This window comes from Aulonocara stuartgranti (assembly GCF_965226115.1).
Source record: "Aulonocara stuartgranti genome assembly, chromosome: 4".
Classification (NCBI taxonomy): domain Eukaryota; kingdom Metazoa; phylum Chordata; class Actinopteri; order Cichliformes; family Cichlidae; genus Aulonocara; species Aulonocara stuartgranti.
In genome coordinates, this window is record NC_138942.1 from 6087851 (window position 1) to 6109846 (window position 21996).

Below are 21996 nucleotides of genomic sequence, written 5' to 3' on the forward strand. Positions count from 1 at the left end.
TACCAGTCGCATTCTTCTAGTATTACTCAGCCACTACAGGATATTTGCTCACTGCTATTTTGCAGCAGACTTATAGGCTGCTTGTACTGAACCCTGCATCCTGCCTTAATTACCTTTAAAATTAGAGGAAATCACACACACCCTGCTGATGGCAAAAATCATAAAAAGCCTACTCTGACTTTGTTTTGCCATCATTCAATAAAGTTACTGTTTACATATAACAGCAGTGTTTATCTTATGTATCTTCTCTGCTTTAGTTGATCCAGTTTACTTACGTAGATCTTTCAAATTTGAAGAATAAACAGTTCAAGGTGTTTAAATGTTTCTGTGGGGTACCTTTACTTGTCTCCAGATTCTGGCTGTTTTCCATTATTTGTGTTACAGAGTTGCATATTCCTGCCAGAAGCTATTTGTGGATGTAGGGCAGTGCAGATGACTGCATCACTTGTATGTTTTTGTTTCTCCGCTCCTAGACACAGCAGAGGTTTTTCTTTTAACAGGACAGAATTTACCACAAAAATTCTATGTCATAAAACTTTATTGTAGTTTGTTTGTATACTTTCATTTGAATATTTTATTCAGTGATCTTTCCCCAGTCTAGGTTTGCTCAATTACAACTCTGTAAACCAATTTTATTGCTTTGAAACAGCCAGCTGTCGCTATATTTAGATATATGAAAGGGTCATTACATTAACTGTAGTAAATGGTAAATGGCCTGTATTTGTATAGCGCTTTTCTAGTCCCTAAGGACCCCAAAGCGCTTTACACAACCAGTCATCCACCCATTCACACACACTGGTGATGGCAAGCTACATTGTAGCCACCCTGGGGCGCACTGACAGAGGTGAGGCTGCCAGACACTGGCGCCACCGGGCCCTCTGACCACCACTAGTAGGCAATGGGTGAAGTGTCTTGCCCAAGGACACAACAACCGAGACTGTCCGAGCCGGGGCTCGAACCGGCAACCTTCCGATTACAAGACAAACTCCCAACTCTTGAGCCACGATCGCCCCGTTGTAACATATTGGCAGTCTTTTTTTTTTCTTTTTTTTTTGAAATGCCTGGCACTATGACACAAAACAAACAGCACCCTGATTGTAACGTCACGGCAGGTTTTTTAGTCTCAGGGAACAGCCGTATTTGTGTACAGTGGGTGGGGTCAATGTTGGAAAAATGCTCTCAGGTTGCATCAGTGTTTAAGAATGTATCTTATGCGAAGGTCAGAGAGTAGAGGGGGGGTCAGGAGACTGGAAAAAAGCAGGGTGTGTTAAAAGTGATTGATTCTGCTGTGATGAGCAGAAAGAAAATCAAGTGTACAATCAGAGGAAAGGGCAATTTAAAAATAGATAGCAGACTGGAATCTCAGGTTTACCTGAAGGCATTACAAGTTCTGACACACCTTTCTCAGCTCTTCTGGAATCTGGTATGAAATAAGAAACAGTTGTAAGTCTGTGCATTATGTATCAGTGCGACAACTGAGGAAGAGAAAGGAAAATCTAAACTGAAATAAAATATGAGAACTAACGCAACACTGTGAGGTAATAACAAGCTGACACATTTTATGAGTGGGAGTGGAGACGGGGGGGAAAGAGGGCAGGGCAGTAAAGGGGAAATGGGAGTGGAAGTCGCAAACAGAGTTTCACCAAAGGCTATTCTTCCTGTCATTCAACAGCTTGTGTAGAACAGGAACAGATCAGGTTTATGTCGTCTCTCTACAATCACAGTAGCGCTCTTTGGATGTCCATTTGTAAATATTTAACTGAAATCTTCACATATTAAAGGAAGGCAGCTCGAGTTGGAAAAGACCTGCTGACCATCTCAACAAGGCTTTGATATCACTCTGAGAAGAAGCCGGACAAACTTTGAACAAAGATCAGACTGAGGAGTGGATTCAGGACACTGCCTTTTAAAACTTGCTCAGGTTTGTACTTGATTTCAGCCTTTGAATGCGGTCTAAGTGGTTGTCGTAGTGATTAAAAAAATCTTAGCTCCCTAGTTGTTAATACTCTGTTTGCCTTGTAGAACCACCTTTAAGATTTTGGTGTACAGCAGTGTTTGATCAAAGCTTACTTAATCGCCTCATGTTTACTGTTGTATTCCACTTCATGTGAAGGGTGGAGGATGGAGTTTTCTCCCTCTTCACTACAAATGATTCGCAGCCCTGCATGTGTAATATTACACTCGGCTCATACATTTTCTCATCTCTTACCAAAAAATGCACAATGTAGGTGTCGCCCGCCCGGCTCTTTTAAATCAGAGGCTAGATAAGTAACACTTCAGGCTTCAACTTGCCGTAACAACCTGCCCACCAAGCTAGTTTTTCAAGCTATTACTTTATTTTTTTATTTTTTAGTAACAGGGGAACACTGTTACACACGCTGCTCACTGTATTGCAACATTCTTCTAAATATACTTTCTGTTTCTTATGGAAATACCCAGTCCTCACTCACATTCTCAAGAATACACTACATTTTTTTGCAGAGCGTGTTTAAACCCGTGGGAAACATTTATTTTAAATTCTTTTGAATCTGAATCGAAATTGTTTTGTTCAGTGGTGGAGAAAACTGGCTTACCTGAGCAGGGTTTGTCCTTTGAAAACAAACTAGTTCCTTAAAGTTGCTTTTATCTTGAAAAATCAAACATGTCTATCAAGCAGCCGTCAAACTGTCCGTTCAGTGTTTCTGTGCACACAAAATGTTTAAGCGTGTTTGAGATGTTCGTTTTTTGTCTTTTGGGTCAAACTTTCCCTAACTTTACGTCATATTTTGCAGAGATGTCAGAGTCATCCCAGAACCATCTAAACAACCTTGAAAGTCTTCCACTGACTACTGTAACAGGAACAGGTCTTCAACAACCCGAGGAAACCTGCAGTCAAGTAATCTGTGAGGACTCTACTGCGTCCTGCTGCAATGACAAGTACCACAGGAAACTGGCCGTCTGTAGCATCATCTGCGGGTTTTCCTGCTGCGGAGTCCCAGCTTTGATTTATTCTGTCAAGGTACTTTATTTTAAGTCATGTTCTGAGTACATGCAGGCGTCTCTTATGAGAATAACCATACTTAGATTAACTGTTATGGCTGGTTTGGGATGCTTTAGTCAAATTTTATCTGACACAAGACAAGGGCAAGTAATTCCTGTTGGAAACCAGATTTCTTCATGCAGCTCTTCTTCAATTTAAAAGAGTTTTTCAGCTCTACAATCACCTGTTCGTACAGGTGTGTTAAAAAACTTGCCCTAAACCAGGCACAGTGCAGTGAATGAGGGTATGATCCTCATGTTGTAAGAAAAGCAATGTTCTGCGGAAGTTATTATTCATAATGTGCACTCTGGATTTGTTTCCAATCCTATGAGAACAGCATCAGAGTGTGCAGCAAAAACACAGCTTCCACTTACACACAGCTCATTAATGAGAAACATCTTAACCTTCACATCTCCTCAGATCTACATATTCAATTATTATGTTCCCTTAGAATAAGAGAAACTGAAATAAAATGCTTCTTCTTTTTGATTTCATCTTTAAATGAAAAATATTGTCATGTGTTTACTTTAACAGGCTGAGGATGCTGAAAAAGCTGAGAAGGCCGAGCCGACGACAGACAGGAGAGCTCCAGAGTATTTAAGACAGGCCAAAAAATGGGGCATCATCTCCATCGTGACGTGGGTTTCCGTTCTAGTGTCAGCTCCATTGCTGCTGGCACTGGGCTCATATCTCGCCACTTTGATTGACTGATCAACCTCAAAGGAGAACAGCCAGAGGAGTGTCTCTGCTGATGTTTAAGGAGACGGACAGTGGAGAGCAGGAAGCTGCTGAATCAATGGCTACGAACACCAAAGCTGTGGAGAAACTACAGGTTACATTAAATGGAAAAAGGCTGTCTTGGTTTTTCTTACGCTGAAATGGGTGCTGTCCTAATTTATACTTTTCTAGCTCCTTTAGTTTTTACACAAAGAACAAACATCTTTCAAAATAGTATTAAATGTCTAACAACTGTTTTTGTTATATGCTGTGATATTTATTAAACCATCTGTTGACCCGTGGACTATACGAACGTACATGTATATATTATAGATTGAAGACTAAAGCTGTTATATATAATATAAAGCTACTTAAATGTAAAGCTGCTCCCGTAAAGACTCAATCCTTAATATTCTTACAGTTATACTTTAACTTTCTTACTGTAGATGACTACAGATGCTATATAAGTTAATCAATCAATCAACAAGTCACTTTAAAATGAAGCAACTTGTGACTTTAGGATTGAGTCTCTACTGGAGATAAAATGCGAGGCAGTGATTGGGGCAGTGCTTTATCAGGACATTATGAGGTCCTGTTCTTGCTATTTTAGTTTATTAATGTCAAATGTATATATATGCTGCACTTTTATACAAACATTAACAAACAATTTTATAATAAAATGAGGAAACTTTTATGGTCTTCATCCACTTGAAACATTTTAACATGTACTCATTAAAAAAACGTTGCCATGGGATTATTGCATTGTTACAATATTTACTTCATTAATGTCAAATGTATATATATACATGTTGTACTTTTATACAAGCATTAACACAAGCTGTTTTCTAATAAAATGACAGATTTTTTATGCTTTGATTTGATTGAAGTATTTGTGCGTACAAAACAAAATATTTTAATAGTTTTACAGTATCTCATTATCATTTGACAAAGTTTTTTTTTTTTAATGTATAGTGTTACTTGTACTGACCACATTCTTTTAATAGTTCAGTCTATCAGGGCATTTGGAGAGGTCACCCATGTGGCTGGGTGACTTTGGCTCCCACATTTGGGTGAAGGAGGACTTTCTCCTCATCAACAATTTATCTGGGGTTCATGCCTGTGGTTGTGTGAGGTGTAATCAGAAACTGGAACAGGAAAAACCAGTCCATGCAATCCAAGATTCCCGGGAGTCCGTCAGTAGTGACTGGACCCATTATGTGACCCATATATTGGTCAGCAAAACCTAGGTGGAGTCTGGACCATGAATGGCTAGACCACTCCCATGGATGGATTGGAGGTGGTGCCTGTATTTGGTTTCTCTGAAATTGAGAACCTACTTTTACCTTTTCCTCCAAAGAGCTCTGCATTCCCGGACACCACACTAATGATCTGGCAACGTTTTTTTTATTCAAGAAATGCCTGGATGAGCTTCATGCAGCACTTCGATCATCTGTGTTCATCCTGGGGTGGAACAATGACTCTGGAACCCCACACGATGCATCCATCTTGAACACCGAGCTCCTGCTGATGCTTGGCACAAGGTTTGCACCCTCCTGCTCAGCTGTTCCATTTCCTGTTTACTATGGTGTGATGAGAAAACCTAAACAAAAACATTTTATGATTTAATATAAACGTCCCAGTCACCAGAAATCTGTTTGTGCAGATTTATTAAACCTGGTAACACAAACTAGACCGAACTCAAGGAACTACCTCAAAATGTCACGACCTCTGGCCAAATCAGAACCATTCATGCACCTCGAATATCCAGCATATTGAAACACAAGTGACAGGTTACAGTCAGGGGTAAGGTAATATAGTACAGACTGTATTATGAATGACACACTTATTTTCCTACTTATTATAAAGCAATTTAGATAGAGCTGATTCAGATAACACGACCTTTCCTCTGGTGCCACCTTCAGATTCAACCAGTTACAGTCTTTATCAGGCGCGGCTTCATTCCTCATGCACAGTCCTGTCATTCAGAAACGTACATGGTAGAAGCACAGGTTTATGTCGTCATCCTACAACCAGGTGAACGGTGTTTGAATGACCATTTGTGGACATTTTTAAACTTCAACTGACACGTTTTAAAGGAAGACACGTCAGGTTACAGAAGGAGGAGAGAACATACCTGCTTATCATCTCATCAAGACTTCGATATCACCCTAAAAAGAAACCAGACAACCTTTGCTTCACTGAAGGAGTGACATCAGACCGAAGAAATCAGGTTTGTACTTTATTTAAAACCTTCTCAATCAACTCATGTTTACTGTAGTATTTCACTACATTTGAAGATACAGGCCATAATTTAGTTGCTGTTTATTCACAGAACTGTGTAATATTACAGTCCAACACTCAGCTGATACTTTTTCTTGATTGCACCAGCCAATCAAGTTTTTCAAGTTTTTGGTTTGTTTTAGAGAGGAGGGAGTGTTTTTCTTTTGTTTTGTTTTTAGGTAACAGGGAACATGGATACCTATCATCCTCTTCATGTTACACTTTTCACGGGATACTTTTTATTTCCTGTGAAAATACCCACTCCCCCAAAAAATTCTCACACGCACTTAAGAAAATACACTACAAATTTTGCATATTTTGCAGAACATGTTTAGACTAGGGTGAAGAGAGGAGCGGTGCTGATCTGATGGTGGGAAAGGATGCTGGACTAACCTGGTGTACACGAACATATAGCAAGAGGGTGCTGGGAGGTGCTGGGAGCACCTGGTTCCACAAAGTCCTCAATTCAAACCTCCAGCAGAAATTTCAAAGGAGGCTGGAGGCATTAAGTCTAAATAGATACTGTTCTGCTCCTTCTTTGCTGATGGAGCTGTGGCCATAAGGTGGTTGTGGCCTTTTGGGGGGAAACCCCAAATCAGATGGAGGTGAAGAGAGCTGTCAAGCTGAAGAAGGGTCGAATCTGATTGGTTTGTGGGACTCAGGAGGCAGATAACGAGTGCCAGCACGCCAAGCCAGTGCAGCTCTATCAATAGCTTAAGGAGAGACTTGGGCGTGGGGGGAGTTTGATCAGAGCATGGACAGGAGAACCTCAACTGAGCATATGGTGAGAAAGTAGAAGGAGTACTTTTAATGTCCTATATCCCAATTTTGCTTAGAGGAAAGAGAGTCTGGGAACAAGAGGGATGGCTCGTTCACTACTGTGGCTGAGTTCACCAAAGTAGTTAGAGATGTGCACGGGCAACATGAAATCTACCCCCATGAATTGACTTGTGTTATTATTACAGGTTATTATTCAGCTTTGGACACACCAGTGGGTAGTGCCCAAAATGAGCCTTCTTCCTTTTTGAATTTTATCTGAGCTCTCCTGTAGTGATGAAGTGAGAAGCTCAGTCATTCAGGAGGGACTGTCTACTAGCTGAGATGTTTGAGATATGTCCCAGTGGGTGGAGGCAGCTCCAGGATACACTGGAGAGATTATATTTCTCATCTGGCTTGGGAATGCCTCGGTATTCCCAGGGAAGAGGTGGTCACGGAGAGGGATGTTTAGACATGCAGAAGGCATTTCATATAAAATTCTTAAGTGGGATTTTGTACAGCCTTGTAGGAAATTAATTATTAAAGCTGCCCCAAGCCAACTCATTGTAACACAAGCCACATGGTCAGCAACAACAGTTCACCCCGAGCGCTCCAGTTTCACAAAGGAAAGACTGATTTGAAAAATTAAGGACAATATAGCTAAAATAATTAATACATAAAACCCTTTGATGATTATTTGGACTGTTCTGTCTGACTATTAATGCAGTGTGATGTATAAGTCAAAAAGCCAGAGCAATAACAAAATAAACATTTACCTAAGCAGGGTGAAACCAGCAGATAGAATGAAACCAGTTCCTTAAAACTCCTTTTTATCCTTTAAACAAACATTCTTATCAAGCAGCCACTGAAACCATTAACTTATCCTTCCAGTGCTGTTGTGCACACAGAATCCTTACATTGCTTAAAGTTGTCTCGCACAGCTTACCACGTCTTGTCTTTGAGTTTAAACTTTCTCTAACTTGACGGCATATTTTGCAGTGATGTCAGAGTCATATCAGTTAGATGCACCGATAGAGGAAGCGCTCCCGCTGAACTCTGTACCAGGAACAGGTGTTCAACAACCTGAGGACACTGGCAATCAAGTAATCTGTGTCGGTGAGGACTCTCCTGCGTCCTGCTGCAGTGACAAGTACCACAGGAAGCTGGCCATCTCTAGTATCATCTGCGGGTTCTCCTGCTTCGGAGTCCGAGCCTTGATTTATTCTGTAAAGGTAAGTTATTTTCTCTGCAGGCAGGCAACCTGCAGCAAACCAGCATTTGAAAACTTTCTTATGAGGATAAGCATGTTTATATTTGAAAAACACCTTATCTGCTACATCTCTTTACAACTATATACACTAGTCATTCATCATGTTTGTTAGGCATGATCTTTAAATCAAAAGTATTGTCACATCTTTACTTCACCAGGCTGAGAATGCTGACAAAGCAGAGAAAGCCAAGCGGACAAGAGAAAGGAAAGCTGCAAAGTATTTAAGACAGGCCAAAAAATGGAGCATTATCTCCATCGTGACATGGGTTTCCATCCTGGTGTCAGCGTCTTTGACACTGGTATTACTGGTGCTGGTCCTATCAAACCTGGGCTTTGATTGACAAACCTCAGTGGAGCACATCCAGGGGAGTGTCTTTAAAGATTCTGATCAACTAGATCACTGAAGCTATGGAGTAACTAAAAGTTACAATAGCCTTAAAAATACTGACTTTGTTTAGCTTGTGCTGAATGCGCTCTAATCAGCCTTTACAAGAACAAACAAAGCTGAAAATCGTATTAAATGTATTAAAACTGTTTGTTATATGCTGTAATATTTATTTGACATTATATGGACATGTGGACAATTCCAACTGCAAATGTAAAAATCCAGCATTGCCTATAGTTACAGAACATGACACAATATTACACATATACATTTGTAAATCAAAGATTACACCTGTTACGCTCCAGTAATTACCCAAACTTTAATACTCTCCATTACACTTTAACTTCCTTACTGTAGATAACTACAGATATTAAGAAAGTTAATGAATCAATCAACAAGCCACTCAATTATAGCAAAGAATAACTTCAGGATTGAGTCTCTACCAGATATAAAATGTGTGGCAGTGATCGTGGCAGTGTTTCATCAGGACATTATGAGGTCCTGCTCTTGGTGTACCACATTGGCATTATTGCATTGTTACTGTATTCGCTTTATTAATGTCAAATGTATATATGCTGCACTTTTATACAAACATTAAACAATTTTATAATAAAATGACTTTTGTGCTCTGAGTTGCTGGAAACATTTTAACACGCACAGAAAAAAACCCCACCAATGATTACAAATGTGCAGACAAAACACCTATTTAAACACATTTTTACAGTTAAGGCAACCCCATTAACATTTGGCAAATATATAATAAACACATATAGGCTGTTTAATGACAAGTTAATACTTGCAATGCAAATATAAACACCACGGAAAAACAGCAGTGGACACTTCCAGTAATCATTAGAAATGCTTACTGGAGAGTCATATTGTCTTTATGGCACATTTAATACAAAAGAAACCTCCACAGTTATGAAATCACGAACACAAACATTTCACTGAGGCTCTGCCCTGAGCTGAGTACAATGACGTATGCAGTCCAAACTACATGTAGACGACTGATTGTACAAAATGTGGTTGTGAAACCGAGTCCAGTGACTATGAATCTCCACCTGGCACCTTGAAGAGTAAATTGTATTCGGCATTTAGTTAATTAAAAAAAAAAAATAAAAAAAATAATAATAGCTGCCTATATAACCACTTACAATGATGTGGTAAGGTCACAACATCTAAGGTGATTGACTGCTTTCTTCCAAAAACAGACAGCTGATTAGGATTCTGTGTATTAGGGCCATTCTCGGTGAATAGGCTAGCGAGGAAGTCGTAATCCACAAGAACACCAAAGATTAAATTCATAAATTTACAAGAAATTTTAAGGCTGGATCAATTTCATCATATCACAGACTGACACGAATAATTAAGAACTATATAAATGCTGGCAATTTAAGTCGAGAACCATATTATCATCCATCACCCAGACAGACAGAAACAAAACAAAATACAAATTGATCGCAGTTATGCGTTGGGTTTTGCTGCACCTCCTCACTGACATTTGCACCTAAGATTCGCTCTTTACATCTCTGGTGTAAAAACGTAGCCCATTCTTCCTTTGAGGTTATGATTTCAGGCTTTCAATTTTCTTAAAACTGTGACACTTTAATCTCCTTTCCCCCTAAACATAAAAATTTAAATCTCAGGTTTGTTTTTTTTTTTTTAAGTTGCACCTCAAATGGCCCAAATGCACTTGAAGAAATCTGACACAACGTGCATTATCACTTGTCAAACACACAGTTACTGTAAGTGAATGGCACTGAGTCACCCTGACAGGGAGTTTGGCTTTTCATATTGCTGATTTTTTTGCTGATGCTAACAGTTTTCATCCATCATGGACGGATCGTAACTAAAAGGAAGGGACAGCGACGGCAATGATTGAAAAACGACTTACTCTACACATTCTTAACCACGTTTATGAGGCAATACTTTTAACGGCGCTATCATGTACTGTTCTTCAACTTTCAGGCTACAAACGCTACAGAATAAACATTCTTCATTTAGAACTTGCCACCAAAACATTTATACAGACTGTGTTGACAAAAAGAGTTGCTGGCACACTCAATCTTCATGTTGAAATATTTATATAGACAGTATTATCTGGTTTTTAATGGCTGCCAAAACAGTCACCTGAGAGGCATCGGTCAGCTGTCTTTCTGATCATGAATCAGCCACAAATTGAGCTGATCCAGCTTCGCACAGAGCAGCGAGTCCACATCCTGCACGCTGAGGGACGGTTCGTCTTTAAGGAAGCCCCCTCGTCGGGTCCTGGAAGTGGAAATACCTGCTTTACTCACTCCGACAAGTGGCTTCTTTGGTTTTCTGACCTCGCCGACCTCCAGGAACTCTAAAAATCGTTTCACACGCCTCTGACCAAACCAGGACTCAGAGCCATTCCTGCGATTGAGAGGCACCTCCTCGAATATGGTTTCCAACCGGCTGAAATGCAAGTGAAAAATTCCAGTCAGGTCACTGAGGTAAAGCAGCAGAAAATTGATTACACACACAAACACACTCACCACACCTTTTCATTTCTAATAGAATGATTCAGCTGATTTAGATTATACGACTTTTCCTGTGGTGCCACCCTCTGGTTAGACTAAGCTTCTTTACTAAACTATACTGTGTCCCAAGCAGGATTTGATTAATGCAGCAAGTTTATACAAGATTGATAGTGATATTTCAAATATTAGGCAATACACAAAGAATATGAAAGTCTGAGAAGTAGTACAAATTTGACTAGGGCTGTGCGATATGACCAAAATTTCATATCTCGATATAAGACATTTATCGTCCCAATAACGATATAAGTCACAAAAATTGAACATTTTCTGTAAATTCTGTGACTCTCGGGCAGCTCGACTTGCGTGAAGTTTTTCCAGCTGGGCGTCGTGTACATGGAGTAGAGTGTTTTAACCGATGCATGAAACGATACATTTTTAGACATAAGTTGTAACGGCTGCTGTTTTTTTTGTGAGTATTTATTACACGGCGTGCTGCGGGGAAAAGCCTGTTCTAACGTTTGAGTCTAAGGTTTATTTTTTAGCACCTGGCGGCTCTTTTTTGCTTCTCATCCGTAAACACTCTGCATACTCTTTCATGTGATTCAGTTCATTTTGAAAAGTCTCAACAGGATCTTGAGCTTTATTGTGAAAGGTTTATGTGGAACATAAACAAGCGGACACGCGACGTTTTACCGTCGCTGTTGCTAACGACAAAGCATAAAAACGGACGCTTGTCCGTCAGTAGTGTGGTTATATTAAATATAAAAAAACGAGAGAACTTTAAGAAATTAATATAGCCACTGCAGTCACCATCAAAACAATGAAAAAAAAAATATTGCCGTAAACAGTTTATTTTGCGACACAACGAAACAAACGATAGCGTAAAATGAAACGATAGATGTTTTAATATCGTCATCCGATATATATCGTTATATCTAACAGCCCTAAATTTGACTGTTTTTAAACTCTGTTTGACTTTAGCCATTTATTTGTTATAAATTCCTTCCTCCACGGCAAGCAAGCACCAACAACAGGACAAGCAAGCGTAGCACAGAGCTGCAGATCCTGCATCCTGGTGACAGTAAACAGCTGCTACAAATCAACAGAAGTCTGCAAAGCTGCCTGTAGGCTGTGAATAGGACCACAGCAGAATCTTATCTTTGCCTTAAGGAAAAGAGTGGCGATAAGACGTGAAGCAGACATATTCAGAAACGGAATAATTAAGGGAACAGTGGTTGCTTCTCTCAAACTTACCTTTCAGGGGGTTTGTTGAAATTCTTGTTGGTGTAAATTTCTTCCAAACTGAACTCCTTCTTTTTCAGCCTGTAATGTAACAGAACAAAAAGACAAACCACTGCTGGAGCATCTCTATTGATCAAAGAGACATCAATAGAACTCACATGTACTGAAATGCACTGACATAAATTTCCTTTCAGTGGTAGATCAGTCAGAATCTGTCCTACTTTTTTGCCCCAACTGAACTGGAGCTAGGAGAAATCAATGTTTTTTTTGATTTTGAAGCAAACCATAGATCCTGAATTTACCAATATATATATCAATTTTCTTCTGTGATTAATAAATCCCTCTGGGATAAAAAAAAAAAGTCTCTCTGATTCTGATATTGACATATTTAAAAAAAAAAAAAAAAAAAGGATAAAATTAATAAAATGAAAATTGCGATGCATTTACCCCAGTCTCATTTCACTCATTATTACATACTGCTCGTTTATAGCGAGCTACCCCTTTCACTGCAAGTTTTACTTCAAGTACACTTTCTCACACATATACTTAAGTCAAGATACACGCTTAAGTCAAGATACACGCTTAAGTCAAGATACACGCTTAAGTCAAGATACACGCTTAAGTCAAGATACACGCTTAAGTCAAGATACACGCTTAAGTCAAGATACACGCTTAAGTCAAGATACACGCTTAAGTCAAGATACACGCTTAAGTCAAGATACACGCTTAAGTCAAGATACACGCTTAAGTCAAGATACACGCTTAAGTCAAGATACACGCTTAAGTCAAGATACACGCTTAAGTCAAGATACACGCTACATGCTAATTGAAATCAAAGCTTGCAAAATAAATAAATAAATCATCATCTGAGCTTTTTGTGCCCACAGTTAGCTTCCATCCTTCAAGTGTAAAAACGCACAACATAACAAAAGAAAAATGCTGGCAAAATATTAAATTTGTTAGTGTCTTAATCAACATGTTTAATAAATAGCACCATGTAATTAAAAAATATATATACACATTGTGTATGTACACACACACACACACACACACACACACACACACACACAGTATATGGGTTAGGGTTGAAGATATACACATATATACACACATACACATATATACACACACACACACACACACACACACACACACACATATATATATAAAAACGTGTAACATAACTGATGCCTAGTGATGCTTGAAACAGTGAAATAAAACCTGATACCTATTTATATAGAGCACATACCTGATGGGTTTGGGCAGCCCCATGGGTGTGAGGTTATTTTGAGGCTTGGGTAAAGTTTTCCGAATTCTGATAGAAGACACCTTTCTTCGTTCCTCATGCTTTTGCTCCATCTGTTGAGATAAACAAAGAGATTAACGATTATTTAAAAATACAATAAAGCACAAATAACAGCAGTGATCTCAGAAAAGTATGGCTGAAAGTGGCAACTAACAAACTGTAAATTGTACTGTACACATCTGTAAATACCCCGTCACCTTATTTTAAATAACGTGTACCTTAATTTCAGAATCAGAGTGAGCCTTTTCCTCTCTTAGCCCACCATCTTCAAACTCCTGACTGGAAGAACTTGTCTCCTCGCCATCATCCTCCTCCTCCTCACTCTGTTGTCTCCTCTCAGTCTCACACTCCAATGGATTCCCACTTCAGAGAAATTGAGAGTTAATATTAGCTTGGCATTAACACCTCCGAGCATACTACAGACTTTAACGAACAATGTTACCTGCTGCTAGAATCCATGGCAGCACCAGAGGAATCTGTTCTTGAATGGTGCCATGTGGAGGAGCTTAATGGGGATGTAAGAGATGAAGCGGAGGAGGGAGCGGAAACATGGCTACAAGTGCTGAGACTGCCAGCAACTCCTTTGCTGTCAAACCTCTTAGAAAGGAAAGCCAGGGGGCTCGAAAGGAAGCAGGAAGCAAGAGCAGAGATGGAGGTGCTGGGGGAAAGTGCAATACTAGGAGACAGGTGATGAGTGACAGGGTCGTACAGGGTAGATCTTCTAGATGGGTACACCTCTTTACGAAGACACAGGGGGGCGATCTCCCTCTCCACCTCCACGCTGCAGACTGTGTGTCGTCGAGCCCGCCGCAGGGATTTCTGCGCCTGAGAGACAGAAGGACTGTGGGAGGACTGGTGTGATGTGAGAGCCCTGCTGGGATGTGGTGAGGTCCAAGTTGTGTCATGGGGATGGAGGCAGAGGATTTCTGGGCAAGAGTAGCTGCGTAACAGGCGGTGTGAGAAGTCGTTTTCTGATGAGCGTGCACCTGACGTTGCTAGATTTACATCATCCATTGTGACAGAGTTTGTCACCTCTTCACTTTTGCGTGTCCTACTGTGCAGAACTCGGCATTTTCTCCTTTGGTTATCTGCTTGCCTGGGCTTTATGTTAGCTCTTCTTGTGCTAGACCTTAGCTTAGAGAGACTGACACCCCCATCATTAAAAACTTCAGAGTCCGTGTGAAATATTTCTTCTGCCACAGAAGCTGAACTCTTTAGATTCTTCTGAGCGTGCCTATTATCAATATCATTGTTTAAAGGAGAGTCCACATGAAGTTGTGAAGGTGAAGGAAGGGGTTGGAAATTACTTTCAAAGGGAGTCATTTCAAAATATACAGTCTCCGTTGAGTTTTTACTTTTCCTTTCTTTAGACCGACTCTCTTGAAGGTTGATGACACATTGCTGTGTCTCTAGAGTCCTACTTGATACACATGATTGAGTAGCACCTCTAAGACCCTTTTTGGGTCTCTTAGACAGCTGGCTCAGCCCTTTTATCAAGTCCTTTCCTTTTTCAGCATGTTGAGAGGTATTAAAATCCTTAGGCACAAATTCCATTAGGCCCACTGACAGTACCGATGAGGTAGACACCAAAGAGCTGTCTGATTCTGTCACTGAACTTATCTGATTTGCCGATTTCCGTTTCTGTGGCTTCTTGTTAATATTCCTGCACTTACTTGTATTCTGGAGCTGCTTTATACAAGGACGGACAAGCGCTTTGGACGACGGCTCATCTTGGTTTGTAGAAGTGATTGCTACAGTAGTTTCAAGACCCATACTGGCATCAATATTTACATCAGAATTACTAATAACTATTCTGTTCTGCCTTTTGCATGAAGTAGTAGAGCTTGCTTTGATTTGGCAGCTCATGTGGTTGTCTTCTGCCACACCAGTGCTTTTATCCAGTGAACAAACCAACATAGCATCAGGGGAACTTTCAGTTTGCGAGTGCAACACAGCTTCATTGATTGTACCAAGCATTTCTTGACCAGATTTTCCTTTCCTAGTCGTTCTTGTTGACACAAAAACAGACTGTCTCTGTCTTCCAAGCTTCAGTGCTTCTTCATTAATTAACTCGATTTCTTCTCTCCCTGAAGCTGTGTTTGATAACTCTTGCTTTTGTGTAACTTTTGTATGTGTATCTGGTGTCAGTCTTTTTCTTTTTACAGAGTCTTGGGAATGACAGTTCAGTTTCAACCCTCTCTTTTCTCTCACAAAACCAGAAACTGAACACTTGTCCTGATTTAGCCGCCACTCCTGTTGTTGCAGATCTAAAGTGGACCTCAGAGTCCTTTTCTTAACACTGTCATCGAGACTCTTTTGGAGGTTTTCTTGAACCAAGCGGCAGCTTTCTTCAGTCTCCTTCTTTTCATCACCATCGGGCTGAAAACAGTCCATGCCAGGCTGAGGGTAAGAAACTGAGAAAGATGAAGACAGCATTTTTTCAGTGTCACCTGAGTCCAGGCTCTGGTAAGAAAGCTGCTTCTTACTGACCTCTGGGTCAGACTCTTCCTTGAAGTCAACCCTCTTCAAGCCAGATCTATTTCCTGCACGTTTTCTGGAAAGTGGTTTTAGACGAACAGAAGTCTTGAATTTCTGGTCCACCAAAACAATGCACATCTTTGACCTGGATTCACAAGAGGCACTTACACTTGCAGAGGACCGTAAAACGACAGAGGAGCCAACAGACTCTGAAACATCAAGTTGTGAGGGGCAGTGTGGCAAAGGCACTGAGGCAGGTGAGGTTTTTTCCTTCTGGTGTACTGCAAATTCATCAACGATTTCTGAACCTATTGTTGAATCCTCATCAAAATTTAATGTTTTAGAATATTTAGGAGAAACAGTTTGTGTGTTTTGTGCATCTCCTACATTAGTGAGCTCGTTTTGATCAGCTCTGCAGTGCTGATTCTCATTTTCACTTTGTCCTTCAGGATGAAGCGTACTGCTTGGCTCTGAACGCTCAACATCAGCTGTTCCATCAGCCTTTAGCTCATCGAATCTGTCAGAATGGTCCACTGACGGTGGAGGACTGCTGGCTCGGAAAAGTTTAACAGGACTCATGACTATCTCTGTGAAACTGGCCATCTTTGACTTGAACGACTGAAACAATGGGCCGATCACCCATCCCTTTGGGGAATATGCATTTTCAACAGTGTGTCCAGCAGCCACATCCCCGCATGTATCCATGTCAGATTTGGCGGCATCAAGACTCTCTGGGACATTTTCATCCAACAGTTTAACAACATTTTCTCCTGGAGACAGATTTAATTTCTGCTCTGGGAGTTTTTGGTCCTTTTGCCTATGACAAACAAAAAAAAGTAAATTTTGATTTCCAGAGAAAGTCAGGAATTGTATAATATCCAAATATAATAACATAATAATCACAGAAATAGAGATTTCTACAGTACAGATAAATGCATTTCATTATCCATGTCATCAGTGATTTTCCCCCTGGAAAATCACTACAAATATTTTATTATTCACTTAATGAAGTTGTAAAAGATAAGATAAAAAAGAAGGCCTAAATCAAGACTACTAAATGGCAATGCACTATACATACTGTGAAAAATCAGTCACACTTACCTATTTTGCCAAGCTGCTGTAAAGCCAAAATCAAATCCATCCTGCAAAATAAGAACATAAATATTTTAGAAATAATTTGTAAACATTAAGGTGTGCTTGGCTGAGCATTTATACTAACAAGCTAACATTTAGCTGCTCCTTATAGAGGGAAAGATTTTCCATATAATGTTTTGCATAACTATAACAAATTATTGGGTCTCATGTCCCTCCTTCCTCCCCAGTTTTCCCTTCATATTTCATAAAAATAAATAAAATCACACTGCGTAGATTAAAATTAAGAGAAGCTCATTTTTAAAAATTTGGTGAGACAAAATCGGTTGTAAACAGCTGAGACCAAGTTTGGTAGCTCAGTAACCTATTTAGTTATAAGTGTTGGCTCTGGATTTAATTGTAATACAAATACTCTTCTGCAACGAAAACATTGTTACATTAAAAATCTGCGGTCTGCACAGTATTAGGTCACATTATAACACTCGATTGCTTGTCTATGTCGAATGCAGCAGACCATGAAGGAGGATTAAATCGCTCAATTAACCCTCACACCCAATTCACTGTACAGATCTACTGTACAGCGTCTGTATGCAGAGATTAGACACCGAAAAAAATATAACCGAGGACATGCAGACAGGCCGTCTCAGTTTGTCTTTTAATCTATTCCTTACAGAGCTATGTGATAAGAAAACGTATCTCAGAGAATCAGACAGTTACCTTGTTTTGGCTGTCGTGTGCATCTGTTCCTTCCACTCTCGACTGCTTAGATTGTGCCACTTGCACCTATAAATGAGAGAGATGGTGTGTTAACTGTGATTTATTTCATTACCTAAGACCATCAAAAAGACTTTATGTAAGAGTCCTACCATAATCCCACTCTCTCTTTGTCTCTTTGTGGGGGACGGATTCTGTTTAATCGGTCTCTGAGCCGCTTGACTGTCTGTGTTACTTTGTTTTTTAGGAGTCTGAGCTCGGATGCCTTGAATGCGACCACTCCTTCTGTGGCCAGATATTCCATCATGTGGACGGCTGTGAAAGGATAAAACAAGAAAAAAAAAAGAAAAAAAGAAAAGAAACCCATTTATCCAAGTTATGATGAAAGACATGCAGTGTCACGGGAATAGAAAAGATGCGAAATCCAGCCTGCATAAATATGATAGCTACAAGGCCATCTGACAATTAAAGTTCAACATCCTAAACAAATTTTACACCAAACCAGGTTAACAGATTCTGCCATTTAAATACGTATAAAAACACAGATAATCCCACCTAAGCTCGTCTACCTGCAAGCTTCCACAGATCCACCTGCTGTCTGGAGAGGCTTTTTAAAGCTAAACACTAGTGGTTGTCTGCACTTTAGGGTGCGACAAAGCAAGTTCAACACTATAGCCAGGCTCTCTTTGCATTAGCTGCCTTGACAAAACCTAAAACTTAAGGCTGAAACAACAGGCATCACAACTGTGGGTATGAACGGTCTGTTAACCCAAGGTTCGTGCTTCACGGTCTGTGCAAGCTCGCATAAAAGAAGGCTTTTGATGTATTTTGATCAACCTTTTTTCACACAAAAAAGTGATGATGAACAGAAAATATATTTTCTATCAAGATAATTTTAAAAGTACATATAAAATGACAAAATGTAGTGATATTGCTGCAAAAGATGAGACAAAAAAAAAAAATCAATAATCTTGTGAATGAATGGTTTATTATATTTACTTTTCCACTCAACAGTGCATTAGAATTCTGAAACTTTAAGCATTTGAAATTACAGGCTGCTCAATGTGTTTAGATCTGATTCAGACCCATGTCCTGATGAAGGTGATATGGATATCACTTTAAACTATCACCTCATCCGAGTGAAATTTTTTTATTCAGTCAAGAGTATGGGCAGGGTTTGCATGGCTTTATTAGATGGTAAGGTTCAACAGGTTACTTGTATAAGATGAAGTCCTTCATAAGTTAATCTATATCACACTTTGAATCTGTGAAATTTTAAACTACAACTCTGATCATAACCTGCTCTGGCTAGGAAAAAAAAAAAAAAAAGGAACCAACTTCGTGACATTGAAGACTAACTGGAAGCTTAACCCATTGCTTTTGATTCATACTACACCCCTCAGGTTAGGCAGATTGTGCCATTTATCCCAGGTGGCAGCTGAAGACACTTGGATTAAAAAACATCAGGATACTCAAATCTGCAAAATGCATCGCTGTATAGAAGCCCCTTAAATGCCACATATAAGATGAACATTAACACTATTAGTAACTAAAACTGTGAACATTTAAAGATATTAAAGGAATCTGTCATCATTTTAATCTGCGTAATCCCACTATGTGTCTACAGATCATAAAGTCATTGTTTCATAAAGAAAAAAAAGTGCCCTAATGCAAGAAGGGGAAATTATACAAAGAGCAAAATAAAGCAAGAGGTGCCAGGACAACTATACCTGGGAGTGATGGAGGAAAGGGAGAGGAAAGGTGGTGCAGGTTCACTGTGGGGAGGTGCACTACAGAAAGGGTTTGGGGGGATATCATCTTCATCCATTGGACAAACTATCTGAGTGAGTGAGTCAGAGGGATAAGTCAACATCCCCTTGCTCTCTCGCTCTCTTTTTCCCTCTCCTTGTCTGGCCTTCTCTGTAAATAACAATAATGGAAAATAAAACAAACATGCGGGGCACCAAAACAGCACATCATCATTTGAAAGTAAGTCTTGAAATGGATTTTTCACTTACTTTGCTAAACTCTGAGATGGGACTTTATTCTGCAATTGAAAAAAAAAATAAAATAATAGCATAAGTTTTTAGAATATATACACAAAATGTCTGACAATAACATAGCATCACAGCAGAAGTCTAGATTTAATATCATATAAGGCCAGGAAAAAACACAGTTAAACAGAAATTTTGGATATTTGATATTATAGCCTACTAAATGATTAAATAAAAGCAACAAAACGTAGATAGGGGCAAGTACAAATAATATAGTTAACGTTAATACAATACAGCAATCACTGAAAACAATAATTGATTATTGTGCATTATAAAAATTCCTATCAACGTGGTGAAAAAAAGATTAATTTCTCGTAGTAATTTTATGCTTAGTTATGACGCAGAAATAATTAGATTTTAAGTGCAGCATTGGTCAGACGTGCAAATAAACGTTTGCTCACAGTACATCATTTTAAAATTGATAAACGCCAATTATAATAGTTGAAATTGCAACGATGCAATTAATATTATAATAAAAAGTACAATTGGAGGCAAACCCTCGGTTCTCAACCTTTGAATTTCAGCTCCCAATCTATGCCAGTCATTGTGGTTGGCATTCCGTATCCTTTCACTTGCGCCTCGAGTCCGTTAGAGAAAAGTTGTCTAAGCTTAGATCTAACATAAGTTGATAGAAACAAGAAAGCAGTAAAAGGGAAATGCACCGTAGTTTTATTGCTATTCCATCACGAAGGAATCCAGTCAGCGGTTTTAATCGAATGGAAACCATCAAAATTGGGTGAGGTCTACTTGCTGGAAATCACAGATTCACATTTAAACTTTTATTTATGAGCCAACGAACGAAAACTACAGCAAATCTTGACTCAACCACTGAAATGGTTGTCGTAATAAAATACTGCGTTTTATCTGAAGTGGAGCCTTAATACTACTCTGCCAACAATGCATGCCTTGGCTGACGCCGATATTCACAGTGTACGGCAGTCAGTTACGGCACCAGGCAATAGTCGTAGCCAAAGAACTGTCATCTCCAAAGGTTCGACCATTTTTTATCGGGGAGCTAAACTTCTGTTCGTAGTTTAGCCGCAAATTGTTATAGCAGCTAAACAGGATTAAAGAAACTTACCTGAAATGATAAGCTGGACCGCAGCGTAGCGAACTGACCTCACCGTAAACAAGACATGCAGTAGCGACGGCGCCCTGCAGTGACTCGAAGATGTTATCCGTTTGTACCAAACATCTTAGGCAGACGGATTGTATTGTCCAATCACAGCTCAACTTCTTTTCCGCCCGGAAAGTCCTGTTGAAATTTGACCAATCAGAAGAAGATCACAAGGGTCGTCGTTTGAGGGCAACCAATAGGAACGCAAAGACAAATGGCTGCAAAAATTATATTTTTAACGTCCTCGGGTGACCCAGTATCTTAAAAACCTACAATTGCGGCCAAATTGAATAAAATGAATATGGCATCGAATCAGAATGTTGTTCTTCAGGGTCAAAAAATATATTTAACAAATACGTTTTTAACCAGTTTAATTAATTTCTTTCTTTTACCTATGCTTTATCTGATAGTTATGAATGGTTGCTGTTTTTTCACTACTTATTAATGCAACAATAAGTAGCTTTGCTCGCATAATTTCATAAAAATACCAAATATTAGCATACCCCCCCCCCCCAAAAAAAAAATATATTCAGTTTAGTATAACGTGTGACATCTAACAGCAAACCGCTTCTTTTTCTTAGGTTTACTAAATAGTCACTCAGCTAATCGAACAGTTACTGCACCATCTTTCACCATCTTTTGTTACATGCACGCAAGTTGATCAGAGTTGGATTTTGGTTTTTCTACTTTCTACGTATATTCTTCTGTATGGAAAATGTGCATTTTCCACGGCAGAAGTATCTTAATAGTACCTGTAAAAATTCCTGTGTGACTTTATCAGTCTTGCACATGATTGTGGAGGGGTTTTGGCTCACTCTTCTTTTCAGTTCAGTGAGGATTGCCAGATTTGTTTACGCTTTAGCATTTTAATCAGATTGAGGTCTGGCCTTTGTCTGGGCCACTGCAACACCTTGATTCCTTTCTTTTTCAGCCATTCGGTGATAGATTTGCGGCTGCATTGAAACTACTGTCCTGCTGTATGACCCAGTTAAGCTTTAACTCTCCTCAGATTTGTCTCTAGAAAACTTTAGTGTATAGTGTTCATGGTCCACTCAGTGACTA

At 39.4% G+C, this 21996-nt stretch overlaps 1 protein-coding gene and 2 long non-coding RNA genes across 3 annotated transcripts; 2 read left to right on the forward strand and 1 right to left on the reverse strand.

The window, feature by feature from the left end:
- The first annotated feature begins 1648 nt into the window (after positions 1-1648).
- Positions 1649-4602, forward strand: LOC309705672. The gene is made up of 3 exons (XR_014276584.1): positions 1649-1921; positions 2772-2998; positions 3554-4602. It is a non-coding gene; the product is annotated as an uncharacterized lncRNA (long non-coding RNA).
- Positions 4603-5725: 1123 nt separating this feature from the next.
- Positions 5726-8453, forward strand: LOC309704441. Its single transcript, XR_014276261.1, has 3 exons — positions 5726-5966; positions 7772-8004; positions 8201-8453. It is a non-coding gene; the product is annotated as an uncharacterized lncRNA (long non-coding RNA).
- A 121-nt stretch (positions 8454-8574) lies between these two features.
- Positions 8575-21066, reverse strand: prr14 (proline rich 14). Its single transcript, XM_082529592.1, has 11 exons — positions 20899-21066; positions 19782-19810; positions 19494-19683; positions 17916-18078; positions 17767-17832; positions 17059-17099; positions 13922-16774; positions 13698-13842; positions 13423-13532; positions 12186-12254; positions 8575-10866 (listed from the first exon to the last, which is right to left on the reverse strand). The coding sequence occupies exons 3-11, from the start codon at positions 19634-19636 to the stop codon at positions 10572-10574; spliced, it is 3885 nt and encodes a 1294-aa protein (XP_082385718.1). The 5' UTR covers positions 19637-19683; positions 19782-19810; positions 20899-21066; the 3' UTR covers positions 8575-10571.
- Between the last annotated feature and the right edge of the window lie 930 nt (positions 21067-21996).